This window comes from Triticum dicoccoides, chromosome 4B (assembly GCF_002162155.2).
Source record: "Triticum dicoccoides isolate Atlit2015 ecotype Zavitan chromosome 4B, WEW_v2.0, whole genome shotgun sequence".
In the NCBI taxonomy this organism is placed as follows: domain Eukaryota; kingdom Viridiplantae; phylum Streptophyta; class Magnoliopsida; order Poales; family Poaceae; genus Triticum; species Triticum dicoccoides.
The window spans coordinates 675,184,527-675,207,745 of record NC_041387.1 but is presented as its reverse complement, the minus strand read 5'-3'; the positions used below and the strand labels follow the sequence as shown (position 1 = coordinate 675,207,745).

Genomic DNA, 23,219 nt, shown 5'->3' with positions numbered 1-23,219 from the left:
ACCTTCAATAACATGATGCAACCCGTTTAAAAAAATGTGAATGCAAGGACTCAGGTACGGATGATTGGATAAACCACATAGATACTGAGTGGACACACTACATTTGAGAGGAAAAACCTTCATAGATGACTCTAAATTAATGTAAGAAACAATATTTTGTATCAAGCCTGTCGGCACTATTCATCTTCCCTCGCCGTAGTTAAAATTCGTGCGAGATATGTGCGGATTTTTTACAAGGGAACATAGGGTAGTACATGATGGAATCCTTGTGCTTCAGCTTACGACCTGCTATACTCCCTCCGTTCCATAATTCTTGTCGTGATTTTAGTTCAAATTTGAAATTGAACTAAAATTTGAGCTAAAACCACGGCAAGAATTACGGAACGGGGGGAGCACTATTTTTTATATTAAATGATTATTTTATCAATATGTCAGTCAAAATATTATATTTTGTTCCGAATCGTGCACTTTATATGATTTTTAGTTCCTTATAGTTAGAATTGGTCTTCAATTATCTATGGAGTATTATTACAATTGACCATGTGTACCACAAGACGGAATCCATGCAATTTCTATCTCATGAACTCAATTTTTTCATTTTTATACGGTGTGCACTCATCATAGATACCAGAAGTTGGGCAATGACTCGACTGCTTGAGATATTGACGGTATATTACTTGGGCTAGTGATATAACTAAATGTGTTAATGTCTGAGTATTTTACTGAATTTATTTGGGTTCTCATGACAGACTGCAGTCATATCCGAATTATACTACTTATTTCAAGCCCGTGTACAGATATGTTTTGTAGCGCCCGAGACTAAAAGCCAGGTGTCTAATAAATCAACAACATGCAAACAAACACTAACAGAAACGATAGAAAGAAAACTTTTTATTTCTCAATCTGCATGCCAGTACATTCATTCTGTCCTGGAAATACTAGTATATGGAAAAAAAAGTCTGCGTGCTTATTACAGAAGAATATAGCTGCAGCAGCCTGGAAGCAGTCATTTCTTGCAACTATCGTTCTTCCCGTTGGGAACCTTGTGACCTTTCTAATAACAGAATAACATATATATATACCAGTAGCCTTTGGCAGATTGCAAGTACGATCGATAGCAGATTACTTACCTCCTCTGTAAGATGGGCAACACATCTTTTCTCGGCGATCAGTTCCGCTTCACTCTAAAGGAATTCTTATAAGATTGGTTACTCGAATCATTATATATATTCCGTGTGTTCTATCTATGCTCCTATCATCAATGATTACTCCTACAACTCAATAGTACCTTTTTGATCCGATCCCCGAGAAAATCATCCGTTGCCACATCTTGAACTAGTTCATAGTCGCCATCACCCTGTATGAATAATGTCATAGTGCAAATTGTGATGTTGTATAATGTCAGGAAGAAAAGTAATGGGGATTTCAGTTTGAAATCTTACATTTGACCTACACGGCATGCTAAATACGAGGTCTTCTGCTATGCCATAAGGATTTCCGGTCGTATAAACCTATGGTTTGGCATGGCCTTTGCTTTAGTGGTACACTAAAACAAATAAACAATGAACAGTTCTAAAGTAGAAAACTTGCCCCTGTAGAGAACCAGTCCCCTTCCGGGGAAGGAGTTACAAGGGATCTCATGGCATCAACGATGGAAACAGCGGTTGATGCAGCTGAAGATCTGCCCCACTTTTCGATGAGCACACCTCCACGCTGCATAGCCATATATGAATGAATGCACAATATTCTCTTGGTTGTCCCAAATGATAAAGAAATTGAAGATAAATGTGGAGCAATATGTACCTTTTGAACAGTTATAGTGAAATCCTCTTCTAGCCACTTTGTATCTTTGATAACTTCTTTTACTGGCCTCCCACTAATTTTGGCATTCAAGAAATCAGGAACCTACTCAGGTGGAAATCATCAAATCAGTACTCAAAAGAGTAGCCTTGTTGTTTGCATTTATATTTTCACCTGTGTTGTTGAATGGTTTCCCCAAATAGTCATATTGGCTACTTTGTCATAAAATACACCGGCTTGTAAGGCTAGCTGCAAAAACATTGTGAATGACAGATTAGTCTTGTCATTTTTTGAATTAAAATAACAGAAACAGATCATAAATAATTACTCCCTCCATTCCATAATGTAGTCCATATAGATTTTTAAAAAACTCAAGCTTCACAAACTTTGACCAAATTTGTGAAGAAAACATTTACATCTACTCCCTCCATTCCTAAATATATGGCTTTTTAGATATTCCAATGCGGACTACATACGGATCAAAATGAGTGAATCTACACTCTTAGCTACATCTATATACATCCGTATGTATCCCGTATTGAAATCTAAAAAGGTCTTATATTTAGAAACAAAGGGAGTAGAATGTCAAATATATATCATTAGATCCATCATAAGATGTAGTTTACTATTTTTTATATTTGGTACTGTAGATATAAATAGTTTTTTCTATAAATTTGGTCAAAGTTTACACTTTAAAAAAAAATCTATATGCACTACATTATGGAACAGAGGGAAGATTTAACATCAAGTACCTGAAACCTGGCTCTATTTTCATCCAACCTTGTCAATGCATGAAAGTTTTTTGCTGGTAAGTCAGGAGCATTTTTCAAGCATATCAAAGCACTGCAAGAAGCATATACCCCATGTCAGACATGATAACAGGATAAGTCAATAACACACTTAGCAACCAGAAAAGCTGTCCATACTTAGTGTTACAACGGTTCCCAACAACTATGACTTCCACATTCCGGGATGCCACAGCGTTAAGTGCTTTCCCCTGAGACAATTTAAAATTTCAGCGAATAATAGCACAACTATTCTGTGAGCATTTGTGTACTCACATATCGGTTAAAATCAGATTTCTGTTCAAGTTTTTTTAGCAGGTTTCATGCTGAGAAATCCCATTGTTTGTCCCCTTGAATATGCAAGACGATGGTGCACATTTTGTATCTAAGGAATCACATAGTTCAATGTCAAAGTTTGAGATATACTTCACCGCAAAGTAAAATAATCTGCCTCTTACACAGAAAGAGTTCTTACGATTTCACAGCAGTATACTTCCAGATAATGAGGAAAATAATGCAAAAGGAAACCTGTTCAGCAAAGATTTGACCATTGATATCTAGTATGGCAGCTCGCTCCATTCCAGGTCCTCTGGGTTTGGCCCCAATTAAAAGGGCCCAATCTGCATCTTCGAAGATCACATAAGGATCTATGCCGATGCTGACTTCCCTTAGCAATGGATACAATGAATCCTGCAGTTCCATAACTACACCTACAGTTGTAATGATAAGAAAGCATCAGGAAGAAGGGAGATATTGCTCTCTCTCAGTTACTCATTTATTATAAGTTTTAGAGTGGTTGGGCTTTTTTAGAACCGTTCGTTGATGTCGATCTAACGGCAGACAAATACGAAGTACTGGGTAGTACTCCGATGAAAGTACGCGAAAGTACTAAAACAAGTGGGGCCAGTACTCGTGACAAGGTGGGGACGCGTTTTAATCTAGGGGCAGTTTAGTCCTAGGAAAATTTGCACGCGCCGCCCCTCTCGTCGAATGCATAACCGCCGCCATGGTGATTCACATTCCACAATTACTCATCGGCGGCCATCTCCTCCCTCTCCTCCAAGTCCACCTCAGTCATCTCCTCCTTCTTGCCGCTGCAACTTCGCTCCACTCAGGCAACCCCCCACCCACCCCCACCCCCTCTTACACGGCAGATCGAGCTGATGGCTGGCGACGAGAACACCGACTTCGTGCAGATCACCAGCGGCGACCAGGTCAAGTTGGCCAGGTTGAGGGAGATCCGTTCTTGGTTTGACAACACAAGGCAGATGAACTGGACGGCAATGGCCACTCTCAAGAATATGACGAAGAAGGAGAGGGCAAAGCTTTGCCCCCCGCCCGCACAACCGATTGACAAGATCGAGATCCTCCTCTGGGCGATGGAGCAGGCCAATTCGTCCATCGAGTGGACCAGGCGGAGGTGGCGGGCGTTCTGATCCAGGGTAGAGCATCCACTGGATCAGGAACCCACCGTGCACGAGGTGCCGTTGCAGATTGTGCAGCCTCCAACCGAGTCACCGGAGACTCCGAAGCGCAAGATGAGGAGGACAGTGGTCGCGACCTCGCTTCCCCGCTGTTCTCCACGCTTCCCTCGCCGCTCTCCTCGTCTGAACGGCGGCGGTAGCTATGTTTAGAGTAAGCTTCCCCACTCCTCATCTTCCTACTGCTCGTGCTTACATCGTGGTGATACTGATCGTAATAGCTCAGAGAGGGAATGCTAGATGGCATTTTAATCTCAATGAATTGCATGAATATTTGAGTACATGGACTTGAAGGATGGATTATGATGTATGTGAACCCTAGGCATCATATGAACCCTAGGAAAAATTAGTAATGTTCTAGTGGTAGACACTGAAATATTTCGGTACACACCGGTAGGCACTGAAATATTTTGGAACTGCCCTAGGCAAAATTTGTAATGTTGTAGTGGTGGACACTGAAATATTTCGATACACACCGGTAGGCACTGAAATATTTCGGTACTGCCCTAGGAAAAATTTGTAATGTTGTAGTGGTAGACACTGAAATATTTCGGTACACACCGGTAGGCACTGAAATATTTTGTTACTACAATTTTAGTACACACCGATGCACACTGAATTATTTCAGTACTGCAGTTTCAGTACACACTGAAATATTTCAGTACTGCAAATTCTATACAAAGTTGGCATTTTGTCATTTATGTGTGAATCAATTCATGCATCATATGGCATAACTTTGTACATGAGTTTGGGTCAATTTCATGTCTATTTATTGTTAAAATTATTGTCATGCCATGAAACACAAGACAAGTCACTGACCCAAGCTTGCAAAGATGACATATCAATGTTGCTGATATGCACATTTTCACCAAGTCTTGTGTCTGAATTAAAACCGAGCATTTTTTCTTGATGGTATCCATGGATCTAGAACTCCTATGAATTTGCTCATGTTGGATGTTTTATTCTCCATCATTTGTACTAGCATTCCGTGCGATTAGATGCCATGACAAGACCCCTGGCATATTTATTTTCTTGCCTCCAACATCACATGTGTGTTTTGCAGGAAAAAAACCTGGAGTTCACCAGGCTAGCTGAAGTTGTGAGGCTGGGAGGCTGATGGTGCTGCTACTGGCTGATTCTTCTTCTTTCAGTTTTTGTTCGTCATTTATCAAGCCGTTGGACCAGGGCTACTTCCCTATGTGCTGTTAATGTATTAAGTAGTTCCTTCGAATTTGTAGTATTAGTTAGTTTGAATGTGGAAGTACCTTAATTTTTGGAACGAAATGTTGCTATGTAGGACCAAGGGTTTCATACCTTAATATTTGGATAATTAATTATGTGAACTGTTAGATGTGGCGCACAACGAAACGCCTCTACCATTGATACTATAGTTCAACATGTCGGTTCAATTAGAGACCAGCCACTACCATATAGAATAGTTAGCATTTCATACTACAACCTGGCAGGTACAAAATATCACACAGTGGAAGCACATCCCTAAGCACCTTGCATTGTACAAGGTCTTAGAGACCAGCCTCTACCATATATAACAGTTACCATGTCACACTACAGCATATAAAACATCACACAGTGGAATAATCATAGCTAGTAGAGCATTAGGTACCAGTTAATAATAGTTGCAATCCATCATAAGCAATAGTACCTAGATATGAGTAGATATAGGTACGGTAATACACGACAAGTACTCGCAAACAAGAGCTGACATAACAAGTTCATTTCACATTGATACATGGCCCACCCCAGTTCTAAATGAGGTGGATGGTGATCATCATCCTCAAGTCATGGCGACGGGTGTTCGCAACAGTGAGTAGGATGGCCTGTCCTACCCGAAGATTCTTGGCACGAAGGAACTTCTTCCACCCTGCCCTGCTCAAGACAGTGCGACCGTCCGTGTCCACTGCATAGGCACAGCTGGTGATGGAGCCCGTTCTGGTAAGGCGTAGTCCAGCAGCCATGCCTTCTTCGCCCGGGTCGATGCCACAGCTATCAAGTAACCTCTTAGGTAATTTCTGAAAACAGTTGACATAATATATGATCATGTCACGTGCAATTATTAACAAAGCATACACTTCAAGACACATATATCATTGGATTCAATACTGAGCATATATATCATCACATCACTACACTATACGCCAAGCATCAAATTACTACAGTAATTAGGCATATCATTAGATTACTCCGTACGCTAAGCATATCATCGCATATTACTACACTACATGCATGTCATAAAATTCTTCACTAAATGAATTCTAAACTTCGCCTCTCATCACAGTACTACAACATGCATATCATATGAAGTACTACACTAACTAAGCATGCATATCATGTAATTACCACACTAAGTAACATACCATGATATGCCGTTTAACATTCGTCCTTGTGAGGCGGGTCATGAATGGCTTCCCTAGGTAGTCTTCACGTAGCGGAAGCATGTCCCAGAGGTTGCCGATTTCCTCATCGCCCAGGCTGAGTCCTTGGGCATACAGGTATTCAACAAGTGGGTTCTCATCATCATCTGAATCAGCACCATCTTTGTCCTCGTAAACTTCATCTTCACTATCCGGAATGAAATTTAGATAGATAACAGAAATCCTGGGCCTATCTCTTCTGAAGGAGAAGCTGATCAATTCACCCCCAGTAAGACGCATGCGGGCGATGAAACGATCCCAATCATCTCCTCCTATCTGGGTTATCTTTCACCCCTTCTCGACCTGCATAGTGTATGGGCCCCCAAGAGCGTCGAAGGTCACGGTGTCTGCGACGAGCTCATTGAATGCCAATCTCACATTGCATGGTACGATCTGTATAAGATAAAAACAAATAGCAGACACAATACATTAGTGCAAATAGCAAAAAAAACAAAAAAAATGTACTGTCAGAAGGTTCATATAAATTATTACCGCTGCAACAACAAAAGAAGGCTGGAAGTAGATGCCGAACAACGTGGCAGTAGAAAGGCTGGTCCGGCACCGTGAGTTGCAGCGTCCACATTGTGCTTCCTCTATTCTACACAGAACATGTTGAACTCTAAGTTGAATTGTACATAGTACAATACAAAGATCATACATATAATAAATCATAGTGATAACCTATACTGGCAATGGCCAATCAATCTATTTTCTATCATCTATGTAATAAAGCAATGGCAATGACAATGGCAATGCCCGGTTCATCTAAACCTGGGAATAGTTGGGCATCGAAACTTAAACCAGTCCAATCCACGGCACACATCAAAACCAAACCAATCCAGATATTTTCATTTAGAATCTAGACCCAACCGAACTATACACGCGCGTCATCCAACCCAGTCCAAACCGTTTTCAACTTCCAAAGGTTCAAACCGTGGACAAAGCCATATGCGAGGGCACGTCATGAATCTAGATCAGACATGGCGTCAAAGCTCGAGAGAGCCGACGAGCTCCGGCCGGCAACTGCGCCTCTTGGATTTGAAGCAGTAGTAGGTGGTAGTGGCGGCTCAAACTAATTGATTGATTTGGTCTCAAACCATATAAACCAAATCAAGATCCAATCCAAAAACTAAGTTTCAGTCCAAACCAATCGGCTCAGATCCGCCTCCGTAGGGAGACGCGTTTGAGGAAGGGAAGAAGAGTGGAGATCTGACGTACTTGCCGTAGTTGGCGGCGCCGCGCACCGGCAGCGAAGAGAGGGGTCGTCGGCAAATGGCGGCGGAGGCGGCAGCGCTGGTCGAGAAGGGGAGAAAGAAAGATGTGGAGTGGTCGAGACAGGGAGAAAGAAAAATGTGGTACATGTGGTGGCTCGGTTGTGTGGATGACAAGGGGACCCACTTGTGAGACCGATAGCAATTGATGGCAAACCGTAGGAGGTGCACGACCGCGTGCACGACCGCCACGTCCCCACGTGGAATGGGGACGACCGGGTGGGTGTGTCAAGTCAAATCGGCACCCGCGGCTTCTCGGTAACTCCAAGAGGCAGGAGCAGTGCCTTTCTTCCCCAAATCGGGTAGAAAACCCTCGTCCTCTCCCGAACCATACCACCCTCTCTTCCTTCCTCACCACCTCACCACCCTCTCCTCCTCCGTCACCACCCTCTTCCCTTCCTACGCCTCCCTCCTCCTGTCTTCGACCGACGATTAAGCACGGGCGTGAAGATGCGGCGGACGAGCCGGAGGCAACCATCGGAGCAGAGCAGTCTGCTGCCGTGGCTACAGCCGTGGGTGGAGCGGCTGAGTCCGCCGTAGCGGCGGAAGCTGGCGGTGCAGCGACCGTTGTGCCTGCTCCCGCTGCCATCGCAGCCATCGAGGCACCCGTCGGCGAGCACAAGGTCGGGGAAGATCTGGAGGAGGAGGAGATGAGAAGGCGTAAGCGCAAGGTGTATGACAAAATCGAAGAGCTCATGGAGGAGAACGCCATAAAGGAGTTCGACCTAGATAGCAGGAAGGGCAGCGACTTCGACGAGGATGCCATCGACGAGCTATCTGAGGTAGTACTCTGTTTTTTGCTCAGTTTTTTTCATGACATTGGGGTTTTTCTTGTTAACTAGATGAGCATCAATTTCACTTGGGCGTTCTAGTTGTACGTATGTAGGATTGTAGGGATCTAGCATAGATCTTCATGTTGGATGTGGATTTTTAAATCTGATTCACATTCTGATTCCAGCAGATACTCTGGTATTTTTTCATGGCATTGGGGTTAGTCTTGTTAACTAGATGAGCATAAGTTTCACAAGGGATACATTAATGAAAGAAGTGGGGTAATGAACCCAAATACAAGAAAATGTTCATGGCAGGGATACATTAATGAAAAAAGTGGGGTAATGAACCCAAATACAAGAAAATGTTCATGGCAGGGATACATTAATGAAAAAAGTGGGTTAAACAATGGATATATGGTAGGATTCTCCATTGGCTTCCCCAGGACAGTGACTAAATGCTGCAGTTCCTGATTCATTATAGTTTATGTACATGAATTAATTTGCACACATGTTCATAGATTATTAGTTTGCACACATGTTCATAGATGACCCATTTGCAAATTCTATACAGATTTCCATTTTGCAAAGGAAGTGATCGCTCCCTTAATAATTATGGGCTGACATTACATATCCACTGGATACCGAAAAATCAAAACATCTCATCTACCCAATTTTCCACAGTATTTTATTTAGATGATCACAGCCACATCTCTCATCAATATGAGCAGTGAGACACCCCATAGCTCCTTTACCAATTTTCTTCTGAAAGTTATCAGGGTCTAACAATGTTGGAGAAGCAGTATTGCCGCTGTCAGAAAGAATAATTGTTTCTTCATTCCAGTAGATAGAACAAACCCCCCTTGTGTGAAACATGGAGGAGTACAATGAAGCCATTTTTCTGATTCCAATAAGAATTACACCTGTAACAAGTATCAAATATCATTAAACCAAGCCACTTCATGTAGTCTTTCATGTGTTAGTTATGTACTACTTGTGCACTAATCTATAAATGCAACTATTCCACCATCCATAATTGTGCATGTCAATTTATTTGGCTCAATTATGTATGTGCACATACGCCTTATTTCTAGCAAATAGATAGTTGCCATGTTTCACATGTGTACTTTCAAAACATTGTAATCAAAATCAATGTACCATAATATATCACCTGAGTTGTTCTATGTGTACTAATTCACTAATTGGCAGGAGGATGACAACGACGTGGACTACAGCATGGACAGCAGGCACAGCAAGAGCCGGTACACCCTGAGGCATCTGATTGCTGGGAAGATCAAGTACCGTTTCTTTGGCAAGATTGGGTGCCCTTTATGTTGCAAGGTGATCGGTGGCGGCATAGATGGCATGATCCAGCATGCCTTCAGCACTGGCAATGGACATGGCAAGAATCGTAGTGCCAGTACTCTGGCTAAACATGCTGCCTACGCACGCTTCCTTGAGATTGTCAAAGTCAATGAGCCGTACAACATGCATTGAAGAAGGGAGAGAAGTGATGTGCTGCTAGAGTGCTGATGCTGCCCCAGGACCGCCGTGTCCTCTTATGTTATCTATGTTTCTTTGTTGTTGGAGTCTAAAACTGATGTCCTATGGTGTCTCTGAACCTATGCTGAGCGGTGGTTGATCTGCCGTTTATGTTAAGAATTTGCTGCTACTCTGGTTTAGTGTTCCTAGTTGTTAATAATATTTTGGTGATGCATGTTTAAGCCTTGTGCAATGCTAGATGCTTAGGGTGGTGCTTAGAAAAATAAACAGGGTTTTTCTGATGCACCGGTGCATATTTGTACAGGAGAGACGCCTAGTTATGCGTCTACCCTGTACAAATAAGCACCTGTGCTTAAGAAAAGCCTGGTTTATTTCTATAAGCAACTCCCCTAAGCACCTTGCATTGTACAAGGCCTTACCAACTCAAGTATCGTACGGTGGTCTATGTTATGGTTGCTGTGTTATTCTGCCGTATGGTGATGCATGCTAGGAACTCTAATAATATGACTATGGTAGTTATAGCTTGGCATGACTATGTTTAGTGTATAACTCAGCATGTTCCTGCCATATCTATGAGCAGTTACAACTGAACTATGCATTAATTTTTGACAAAATTAAAGCATGCAAATGATTGCCGATTCCACCTATTGCCAAATCAAGCTTTGTACTGATGATGCATTAGATATTGCAATAAGTAGAGGATGCTCATGATTGCCAAAAGTACCTATTTCCACTTTCTGATAAGAACTCAACGTGTATCAAATGATGCTAAAAGTAGAGCATGGGCATGAGAATGTATCAATGCATTAGATATTGCAATAAGTAGAGGATGCTCATGATTGCCAAAAGCACCTATTTCCACTTTCTGATAAGAAAAACAAAACGTGTATCAAATGATGCTAAAAGTAGAGCATGAGCATAAGCATGTATCAATTAATGATCAATTGATGCTACCTATTTGTGTTTGAATGGGCTCAATAAAGCTGGTGCTGGTTTATGCTCTCTGCGTGACCGTGATGGTAACGAAGACACTTGGTTGGCTATGGTCTTGCTGTCAAATTTATGTTTTAGTTCTTTAAGACTCTTTGTTTTTGCTGTTTGCTCGGGATTGACTTGCTTTCTCGGGCGTCCACGTGCTCTCTTCCTTTTGGGGGAGTTGGGCGCACCATTTTCGGGGGAGTTGGGTGCACTGGTATCCTTCTGGGAGTTGGATGTGTCAGGTTCGTTCGAACCATCAGGATTGTTGTCTAATTGTACGTCCTCTTCTAAAGCATCAGGTAGAACTGTTTGCTGGGCATCGTACACTTCCTTCTGTTTAAGAGAGAGTGCTGCGTTAGTTCTAATCATGAGACTTGTGAAATAAATGATATATTCTTGATGTAGCGCTAACCGTTATGGGGAACTTATATGATTCGAGACGAAGCGCATTGCAATCTGAATGCAGTAAGGCTGTACATATTTTCCACCTGAAAATATCTATCCTTGCCTATATTGGATACCGGACAATGACGTCAGCATAGCTTTCAAGCTAAACAAAGTACAAATATAAATTAGGCATTCAATTGCCTGGTTCAAAATATCGGTCATTTCATCCCCGTTCCATGACAACATGTACTGCAGTGTCCAAACCGCACAGGAAGTTCTGCGATGTTTAGTTAAAGATCAGTAATCTTATTCGTGTGCGCAAATAATAATTTATGAGGCCATGCGTACCCATCGGTCTGTTGTGGTATATTCTCATAGCGTTTTTTGGTCCATTCGGCAAAATTGATGTTCTTAGCTGGTGATATCAACCCTTTCTTGACAGCTTCGTCAATGCAGAACTGAATCGAGTCCACCTAGGGTACGATGAGTTATACATAGGGTTACGGTACTTTGGGAGCTCATGTTCCATGCGGATCAAAAGAGGCAGCAAGAGAACACTTACAAGAGAATCTTCCTTGGTCTTGTCGCAATGATAATTCATGGAGTTCAGAGTCTGAATTTCTTTTTTGTCAAAATTAAACATCTTAGCATCCAATGGTTTTGGTGTACATTCAGTGGGACATGCACCTGCAGTAAAATTCGGGTTGGGTTGAGAACCGAAAGTTGTCGTGTACGTAAACTATGAAAGTGTGGAAAACGTGTACCTTTCGGCGCCCTACAAATTTTCTTGCTACACGAGCTAACCATGAGGCTGCACGTCCAACAGGAACCACCCCTTTCATTTGTAACAGCTTTTCAGTTTCTTGAGGGGATATGATTGAGGTAGTATCATTCTCAATTTGGCTAATGCTAGCATATGCCATAATAACCTGCCAAATTTTCAATCATACAATAATAAGACAGTTGTTGCAGTAATGATGTAGAATAGAGTATAATGGGCTTACATCACCATAAATGTATTTGTCGTCCAAATTTCGCTTCAGATTTTCTGCTGTGAGGGTAATGTCTCCGATTCTAGCTATTTCAACAGGGTCGTATGTTCCGCGGATGTAAACGGCTGTCTCTATGTCCTCATGCGTGAACTTGTAATCATTACCAAAGACAGGCTTCATCGGAGTTAATTGTGGTTCCTCATTGTTTTCCGTCACATGTCTTGCACTTGGTGTACTCGAAGTCCCTGTCGTGACTTGGCTAGCCCTAGGAGTTCCTGTCAGGGATGAATTGCACACATTGACTTGATCCTACAATGAACAAAGGTAGTTCATCATTAGTTTGTTACTTTTAGATATTAACATGTTGGGCCATATTGATCACCTGCACACCTCCTTTCTGTGACACTGATTGTCGGTTCCTTGTAAATTCGTATTTTAAGTCCTATAACAATGCAAACAATAATGAACATGAAGGAACATATTCATAAAAAATACAAAATGCACAGTATGTCATACATGGAGTTCCCTCCTTAAGTCTTTAATTTCGTCCTCGGCCTTCGACAACCTAGGATTAGTGTCAGTTTTAGTCTTCATGTCGATCAAGTCTTCACCTAGAGTCTGGTATTTGACATCAAATCTGTGCTCAATTTCCATTAACTTCCTGCCTACCTTCTTTTCATGATCAGCAATGCGTGCATTCATGACTTCAACTACCATTTCAATCTGTGTAAACAAAATAAAATCCCGTTGGTAACAATAGCTAAATGAATGAGGTTCCATGACACCTATTTGTGATATTGCCAAAACAAATAATCTTTGGAGTACACACTTGCTGGCTACTAAATTGCTGTCCTTATGATGGCGCTCGATACGAATCATGTTGATGCACATGTTCATCTTTTTTTCTTGGAAAATTATTAGAATTCTCGGACGGTCGTTGAGGAGCCAAATTTCCATGACAGCCTAAATTTTTAAAATATAATGAACCATTAGTAACAAATAAAAAATCGGATATAGAAAGTTCAATTGTAGATAGGTACCAGCCCGTTATGAAGACCTCCTTTCTCGTAAGCATCGCTTCTTATAGTAGCCATCATTTCGTCCCATCGTGCGATCAATGGAGGGGGTCTAGAAGCATACATTAATCGGCCACTACGCACGTGCTCCCAGTACCAATATTACACAATAAATTAGTTCATCACCATACAGATATGCAACAGAACAATAATTAAAGGACATTAAGTAGTTATCTAGCACTAACCTGGAGCAGAATTAGATTTCCTTATAGATTTACGTGATCTCGATTTCTAAACTTGTGAACGGACTTGAAGAAGTGATTAAGTGTGAAACATCCCCAGTTAAATTTTCGAAGGTTTTCAAGATCTGTAACAAGGTAGAGATGTTTCGAGTCCACATAATGTTGTGCTGTTGGTGCTAGAACAGTACCAATTGCGTACAGAATGAACCGTCTCAGGAAATCACCGTCTGGGGCTTTGGAAGCTCGGATCACCGTTTCAAGGTCAGAAATCAAAATTTGCCCATTGTTTGCATAGGCGGTAAACAATTTTGTGTCGGTTTGATTTTCCAGATGTGGCTCTATATCCTCCCCTTCTATCGGAATGCCAAATATACCTTGCACGTCCTCTTTTGTTATAGGAATTGGCGTTTTACCGATGGTAATGGATTTCGTGTCCATATCTATGCTCTTGGCTAGTCTAACCAACATTATGCGACGTAGAGTCACTTCATGCATCTGGGTTAGTCCGCCAAGACTGGTTTCTGATGTGATGTACTTTTTGTGGTCTTCTGACAACAGTTTCATGGTTTTTCCGAACCTTGTCTATGAGCATACTAACTTCATATGACCATGCTTTTCGGCGAGTTCCTGTTACATTCCATTAAATAAAACTGAGTACACATGAATTATGTCTATGAAACGATTGTACACAAATAGTCAATTACTTACCGCATCGGTAGTTTCGGAGATGGGCTTTTCTCCATTATTAAGGTTCGTATCTGAAACTGACATTGCTGCCTCGTATGCAATGATAAAATCAGGCTCAATTAATCTAAACAAAATTGGAAAATGTATGACAAAATTAGCAGAGAATTAATTTTAACAAAATTAACTGGGTCATTTAACATATGATCCACTTATGGTTTAAGCACATAACCTATTTGGGTGCAAAACCTATGAGGGTTCAACAACTAAAGCATCGGCGGACAACGATTATAAAGAGTTACAATCAGCTAATACCTTATCTCGGAGATGGTGCCACCGAGTTGATGGCGGCGGTTAGTGCGTCGAAAACTATAAGTGCCGGTATAGCGCGGTCGACGGCGCAAAGGAAAAACGGCACGTTCACGCGAGGAGGAGGCGGCGAGAAGAACACTGACGTCCGAGCCCTCAGATCACGTTGGCGGTGGGCGGCGAGTGGTGGCCGCCGACTCCTGTATTCCGTGGGCGACCGGCGTCTCCGATCTGATCTTGTAGCGGTCGTGGGAGGTGCGGACGGCCCGGGTGGTTAGAATGCGGAGCTGTAATCGCGGGATTTAGGGAGGGGTGGGCCGCGTGAGTTATGTGAGATTTGGATAAATGATATAAAGAAATAAGAAAATCTTGTGAACTCGGTGTGGGGTTTACGGGGTTTAGGGTTTAGGGGTTTAGGGTTATTAGGGTTTAGGGGTTTAGGGGTTTAGGGTTATCAGGGGTTAGGGTTATCAGGGTTTAGGGTTGAGTGTTTACATGCAAGCCCGGAAATGCGTGTGTCAGAGAACGTACTTGCATGTATATGTAGTAATGATCCCAAACTTTCTTAATGGCATCCCATGACCACATAGAGAATGAATGCATAATGGTTTCCATGTTGGGCAAAATTTTGAATGTTTATACGGTTTAGTGGGGGGGGTTAGGGTTATCAGGGTTTAGGGTTTAAGGGTTTTAGGGTTGACGGAACTATGTTTGTCTTACGGTGGACGTAGCACACACATCGGACATTGATGGAGCGTTGGTCTACAATGGATTCCCTCCGGTACCATCGATCCGGTCCGTTGACTGGCTCGGTCGACAAACTTCGTGCCACATAGAGCATGCATCCATCCACTAGACCGGATCGATGTTTGGTTGGTTTCATACAGGTGAGGAACCCAGCTAGTGCTTTCGGGGTGTTGACATGCTAGGCCGGAAATGCGCGTGTCAGAGATCGTACTTGCGTGTATAATCCCGAAAATCTTTCATGGCATCCCATGAGACCACATAGAGAATGCATGCATAATGGTTTCCATGCGGGGCAAAAATTTGAATGTTTTTACGGTTTAGTGGGAGGGGGGGTTTAGGGTTATCAGGGTTTAGGGTTTAAGGGTTTTAGGGTTGACGGAACTATGTTTGTCTTACGGTGGACGTAGCACACACACCGAACATTGATGGAGCGTTGGTCTACAATGGATTCCCTCCGGTACCATCGATCCGGTCCATTGACTGGCTCGGCCGACAAACTTCGTGCCACATAGAGCATGCATCCATCCACTGGACCGGATCGATGTTTGGTTGGTTTCATACAGGTGAGGAACCCAGCTAGTGCTTTCGGGGTGTTGACATGCTATGCCGGAAATGCGCGTGTCAGAGATCGTACTTGCGTGTATAATCCCAAAAATATTTCATGGCATCCCATGACCACATAGAGAATGCATGCATAATGGTTTCCATGTGGGACAAAAATTTGAATGTTTTTACGGTTTAGTGGGAGGGGGGGTTTAGGGTTATCAGGGTTTAGGGTTTAAGGGTTTTAGGGTTGACGGAACTATGTTTGTCTTACGGTGGACGTAGCACACACACCGGACATTGATGGAGCGTTGGTCTACAATGGAGTCCCTCCTGTAGCATCGATCTGGTCCGTCGACTGGCTCGGCCGACAAACTTCGTGCCACATAGAGCATGCATGCATCCACTGAACCAGATGAAATGCGCGTGTCAGAGATCGTACTTGCGTGTACATGTACCATCCGTTCCATCCACTGGCTGGGCCGACAACCTTCATGCCACATTGTTCACATTGTCCAATTAACACTTTGTATAGATTTTTTTGGTAAAAAATGAAAGAAATAATGCAACTAATCTGAACGTAACGTTTGGCATGTATCAAACCAATTTGCTACTATTCCTAAAAAAACCCAGTTAGCCACTAATTGCGCCAAACATATCTCGTAATTACCAACGAAAATGGGTTGACAATTATATCTGGAAATTCTTGGACTGAATTTATTGCTCTTCCTTTTTTAGAGAACAATAAGTTAGAATGGTGGGCGGCGGGTTGGCACGGGCACGGCGATGGCTCGGGCTTGTGTGATATGTGGTTCGACCCGCGGTCAGTGCACATGTTTTGGAAGCCCCGAAAAGATCACGCTCGTTAAAAAAAAACTTGCATCGAAGCGCATTACTTCAAAATAACTAATTAACCCTACAATCACGGATATATACCTTCCCATTCTACCGCATATCTACCCTATCCTAACCACCCCCATCTACCTTGTTTCTCCTCACATAGCCATCGCCGGGATCGCGCCATCGCTTCTCAAGCGACCACGCCGACGCCGGATTAAAAAGGTCTCTTCCACGGCTTCTCTCATCTTCGATTGCAGTGCTGATTATTTTTTCCATTGATTCGACCAACAAGTAATTTCCGAAGAGATTAGAAAATCCAGCTTTTGCCATAGTTGAGTAGTTCTGGTGTGATTCGAGTACAGGATGTCATGCAAGAGCTTTTTGATTGATAGTTTGTACTAGTTGATCGTACGAACTGATTATGAATATTTTTTCACGATCGTATTGTTTCGAATTAGGTGGATGAGGGTGTGGATACAGTTTTCATACTATGGGTATATGTGTTGCTGTAGGGACCATGGTCTCAGAGGCGTATAACAACCGTGCGGAGTACGACAAGTCTTTGCATGAAGCGCGTCGGGAGATCAACTTGAAGGTGCAAAAGGATCGCGCTGAGGTAGATAAGAAACTGAAAAAGAATGTTCATACATGGACAGGATGATAAAGGAGGAGCGTCAGGAGTTTTCCCTTAAGATGGCGAAGATGCGTCTTGAGATCGAAGAAAAGTATAAGAGGGACTGTGAGTACATGGAAAAAAGTTTTTCTTAGGCTACAAGGAAATGCATCAAACGTTGCAGAAGGACCGGAAGCTTGTGGACAGTATTATACAGACAGAGCGAGTCAAGATGGATGCCTATGTGTTGCAGGCACGTGCGGATATGGACAGTAAGCTGCTACAGGAGCGGTCGGACATGGATTATAAGGCCATGCTGGAGAAGGTCCGCTTGGAAGGACATATGTTAGAAGACCGTGCGATCTCACGGCCACCCCGACAACATGTCTTCAATTATTCTCCCCCTGTAAGTATCTCGCACCGATTCTATATATTAAGGACCTACGTATTCTATGATACAAACATCTTCAATTTGTGGCAACCTTATGTCGGCGATTGTATGTAGGCTAAGCATCATGAGACAGCACAGTCGCCATTCACTCGAGACATTGCAATAGAGTCACCTGTTCAATGCCACATCAGTCCACCCCAACAACATATCGTCAATTCTCCCCTTGTAAGTACCTCGCAACGATGCATACCCAAGATATGGTATGACCTTTCAAAACTTGTGTGTAAACCCACTATCGACGTTTCATACGCAGGATAAGAAACCTGTGATGGCAGAGTCCCCAGTCACACCACATGAAGGATACATTCAACATAATAAGGTGAGAAGGTTTGAGATGGCACAATCCCCAGTCACTCCACATGAAGGATACATTCCACAAAAGCAGGTAACAACGCCGCAATGTTGCTATGCACATAAAAGTTATGTTTGGCCCTTTACTCATTGAATGTATTAACTCTGATGTGAGATACTAGGTGCTGGTCATGGAATTTTTTGTTAGTAGGGATGATGAGATGTCACATGTCCCGAGAGCATACTTTGATGAACTCCCGGCAGAAGTCAGAATTTTTGAACCCACCAAAGTGACCTATGATCTCATTATGAGTGAAATGAGAGATAGTTTTGGTTGCAAACTGGGAGCAGAACTGTACTACTTCTTACCCGGGTCTGTGTGCAAGCTGCCAGAAGGAATGTTCTTGATTGCAGGACCAGATGATGTACAAAAAATGCTTTCTGATCTGAATGGCAGCAAGGCATGTCACCTGCACATTGTGTACAATAGAACTACGGGTTGTTTTCCCGAGGATGACATTGATTCCGAGGTTCAAATTTTACATGTTTCATGCATCTAGTTTATGGCTATGTCTTTTTTGAGTTCTTCCTAATACAATTCCTATGGTTTTCTACAGGAAGCGAGAATCCAAGAAATGGAGGGTCTTGCTAGAGAGTTGGCAGAGAAAGACCAAGAACAACTTAAGTTGTATGGTTACATTGATGTTAAAGAGAAAAAGATTGAAGCCCATGGGTCGTCGCCAAGCCCGACGCAATCTCCAACGATGCAACGCAAGAGGTCACTGGATTTTGGCAGTGCAGAAGACAATATGGAGTAGGCTCAATTGTTTTTCAACCAGTTTAAGCTTCAAACCAGGATTATTTAGTTGCAAACAAACCTTTTGTTTTCTGTTTCACACTATGTTCGCAATTATGGTACAATTTATTCATGATACAGTTCTTTGAACAACAATGCATGTGTTTTATGATCAATCATACAGTTGTTTCTGAGTTGTTTTTGAGATGGCATTGTGTCTAAAGAAGTTCCCATCTATAAAACTTGGCACGCAGTCGCATCGGAATCGCGTATCACGCGAGAAGCGTGCGCCGCACGGGAGAGCGTCGCACGCGAGCTTGTTTTCGGGTAGAAATCATAACATATTTCGGATAGATAAAGTTCACATCCGCCACCCGCGCATGCAAACCCACGTCGCCGCCATTCCCATGCATGCATGCCTTAGGCGCAGACAACGAGACGGCCCATCCGAATTAGGCCCATCCGAAGTAGGCCATTAGAACCCTCCCCCACTCCACCTATTCCCCTCGCGCTGTGGCCTCCCTCCATCCATCACCAGATCCCCCACTCGTCCCCCTCTGTCCGTTGCCCCTGCACTCCGTCAGCGACTCCACCCCCGCCGCCCCCGCGCCCCCCAACGGGATCGGCCGGATCCATCTCCTCAACCACCGCAGGACAGCGCAGGTACCCCAGTTTCTGTTGACGTCTCAATGGTATCCATGCTGATAATGCTAGGTAGATCGACTGAGTGTAGCAATTTTGTGCCACCAATCCACTTTTCTGGAAAATTCTTGCTAGAAAACCATCTGAAACTTGTGATGCTTGCTACTGTATAATATAGGACTTTTCAAAGTTCTGTTATGATGGCACTATTGGACACATACAGTAGAGCTGCATTTTTAGTTGTTATACTTTCAGTTACCATCACTGCTTGGGAAAGGACGAATTGGATGCATTCAGGTCTGCAGTTGATAGTGTATCATCATAATGTAGGTGCTGTGTTGTGTGATTCTTCATGCTGAGAACTTCAGCTTTTTCAGTTATAGTGAAAGGCTTCTGTATAAAAAAACTACTAAATGATCACAAAAACTTCTAGACAACATTCTGTACGATCTGACCAAATCTTGAACTAAATGATCACCAAAAGTTGAAGGATTTTGCATCACATCACAACCATAAGTGTTCTGCACCAGCATCATAACAATCACATAACTACATAACAAAAGCAAACTTGTTCATCATTACAAAAGCAAACTTGTTCAACATAAAAAAAGCTAACTTGTTCAGCATTACAAAAGCAAACTTGTTCAACCACATAACTGCAAACTGAGACACATAATACCACAAACAACTCAATATCCCCAGTAGTAGGGGTCATCCCAATGATCCTCCGCCTCTTGCCAGTACTCCAAACCTTCTTTGACGATTTCGATTTTCTTCCATGCCTTGTAGGTGACGTACGCATCTTTCGCTGCGTACTCGATGAGGTTGTTTGGCAGTGGGCTGTCCCCCCATAGTTTGTGGTCGAATTCCTTGTTGATCTTCTTCTTCATTTCCTTGTACGATGGGTGGATGAGGCTGGCTGCAAACTCAGCCAAAGCCTGCCACTTCTTTCCATTTTTTGGAACTCTCCATTTGCGCTGTATGTTGACGTACTTGTCGGGGTTGATCTCCAAACCAGACAATTTCAGCTTCTCCTTGTCACCTTCAATGGAGAAGCCAACAAAGGTGTACAGCTTCTTCTCCTGCAGGAGCGGGCGGAGTTCCTTGGGCCTGCATCAAATTAATCTGGTGCATCAAATTCATCTACTTCAAAAACTTCAGAAACTACTAATTAGACATAAAATTCAGAACTAGTATTGCATCTACTCCAGAACTTCAGAACTAGTAGTGCATCTACTTCAGAACTTCAGAACTATTGCATCTACTTGAGAAACTTCAGAAACTTCAGAACTATTGCATCTACTTGAGAAACTTCAGAAACTACTAATTAGACAGAAACTTCAGAACTTCAGAACTAGTATTGCATCTACTTCAGAACTTCAGAACTATTGCATCTACTTCAGAAACTTCAGAAACTACAGAAACTACTAATTAGACAGAAACTTCAAAACTTCAGAACTAGTATTGCATCTACTTCAGAACTACAGAACTATTGCGTCTACTTCAGAAACTTCAGAAACTACTAATTAGACAGAAACGTCAGAACTTCAGAAACTTTAGAACTGGATGTTTTTACCATTTGGTTGCCACGGTGATGTGGTATACCAGGACGAGATCCTCCATGCATAACTATAGAACTGCAGCCTTTTGCGGAGGTTCATCTTCCCTCGTATACTCGACATCAACGGCGATCGACCGAGAAAGCATGCCGCCGAGCCTCCTCCTGATCTCGCGGATCCTCTTGTCGGCTTCGTTTGGATTGCTGGTGCATACGACATCCAGCTTCTCCTTCTTCAGGTGGATATCAACCATGAGCGGTACGGTGTAGTCCTGCTTCTGCCTGGGGACCGGAACGGCGTCGTTGACCACCAGCGGCTCCTGGCCAGACGCCTCACCTTGGTGATGCTTGGCAGACGGAGGGGAGTTGCTCCACGATGCCTCCGCCATTCTCTTGGCAGATGGAGGGGAGTTGCTCCACGATTCCTCCGCCATTGCCCTCCTGGCCAGCGATGGTGGAGGCAGAGGGGAGTTGCTTGATGGTGGAGGCAGAGGGAGGAAGATGGAGCGGCAATGGAATGAGGAGGGAGGCAGAGGGAGGCAGATTGAGCGGCAATGGAATAGGAGGGGAGTTCCCTGCGTCGTGGGGAGTTGCCAGTGGAGGGGAGTCGTGGGGAGTTGCCAGTGGAAGGGAGGCGTGGGGAGTTGCCTCGAAAACTCAAACATCCTGCCCTTTGGCCCTCGAAAAATCTGGAGGGGAGACGTGGGCCCTTTGGTTTGTCCTGTTTCTGAAACAAAAAAAAATAACAGCCATATTTTGCTCTCACTGCAACCATATTAAGAGATCAAAAATGGCACCAAAAAGTCACTGCAGCCATCCTAAATGGCACGAAAACAGCACCAAAACAACAAAAAATGCATCCATCGATCGTTCTTTATTTCTTCTAACATTCCGTGTTCTGTGTAGTGAGATAGACACAACGCTACAAATGCAGGCTGACAACGCCCGCAATTTCATGACCATCAAGACAGACGGCGGCTTCATCCACGCTCCGGTCCCATGAGTCGAGTCGAAAGTAGTGATGCTATGTGTAGTTCTGAAACATTGATTGGCTCATGTTGTAATTAAACTTTAATGAATTGTATGTCTCTTTGGTTTGGACAGTCGTTAAACTTAGATGTAATCGATGCTATTTATTACTAGGACCATGAATTGTGCTATTAATGTCTTGCTTTTCTCTTCCGATCCTTTTGTTGCATACTTATTTATTGCTTATGTATTGTCTGTTGTTTGGCTTGTGCATAGAGATGCCGTCGTATGTCGTGTACAAGGGTAAGGTTCCCGGAGTCTATGACGACTGGGAGGAGTGTCGGAGACAGGTTCACCGTTTCAGCGGTAACAGTTACAAAGGGTACACCACTAGGGCGGAGGCGGAATCTAGATACGCCCGCTATCTAGCGGGAGAGAGGAGGGAGCGTTGGAGGAACCGGATGAAGACCAGTTTCATCGCGATGATGCTCATCGTGATGACCGCAACTCTCTTCTATGTGATGGTAGTTTAGATGATCGATATTGACTGGTAATATGAAGACAAACTCGCTACTCGCGGTCTCGAGACTTGTAATGTTCTATCTTTGTTCGGTCTTTTGAATTCGGAGAGTAATATGATGAATTGTATTCGGAGAGCTATCTTCTATTGTACTGGATGAATGTGATGTTGCTGTGTGGTGCTGTCTATATTCTGTCCAATAATATATTTTGTAACCTGTGAAAATATCAGAAATGTGCATTTTTCCAACCACCTCCAAATCACCTCAGTTTTGGCACACATGATCTCTTCCACAAACAAAACTAGGTTTCCAAGTTTTTGTATTTTTTTTATTTTTTTTTGAATTTATAATGCCCTCTAGACTGACTGCTGAAAACATCGATCTATGCCTCAAGGGGGCATTGTAAAATATATTTTTTTCAAAATTTTCTTGCATACACATGTTTTGCACATGTGGGTGACCATGTACAAGAAAATTTGGGTGATTTGGAGGTGGTGGAAAAATTCACGTTTTTTCAAAAAATGGCTCAAGTTAAATGGTCCCTCCGGGAATGCGGGCATTTTTTCGACCACCTCCAAATCACCTCAGTTTTGGCACA

General features: G+C 43.0%; 1 protein-coding gene across 1 annotated transcript in view; it reads right to left on the bottom strand.

Moving 5' to 3' along the window:
• Positions 1-1,006: 1,006 nt before the first annotated feature.
• LOC119293070 (malate dehydrogenase [NADP], chloroplastic-like) overlaps positions 1,007-23,219 on the bottom strand; it is a 27,933-nt gene continuing 5,720 nt past the window's right edge. Inside the window, exons 3-12 of the mRNA XM_037571663.1 lie at positions 3,114-3,295; positions 2,727-2,797; positions 2,553-2,643; positions 1,975-2,049; positions 1,804-1,905; positions 1,591-1,713; positions 1,443-1,511; positions 1,289-1,357; positions 1,131-1,184; positions 1,007-1,054 (exon numbers count right to left, since the gene is read on the bottom strand). Coding sequence (XP_037427560.1) covers positions 1,007-1,054; positions 1,131-1,184; positions 1,289-1,357; positions 1,443-1,511; positions 1,591-1,713; positions 1,804-1,905; positions 1,975-2,049; positions 2,553-2,643; positions 2,727-2,797; positions 3,114-3,295 — 884 coding nt within the window. The remainder of the gene's footprint in view (positions 1,055-1,130; positions 1,185-1,288; positions 1,358-1,442; positions 1,512-1,590; positions 1,714-1,803; positions 1,906-1,974; positions 2,050-2,552; positions 2,644-2,726; positions 2,798-3,113; positions 3,296-23,219) is intronic.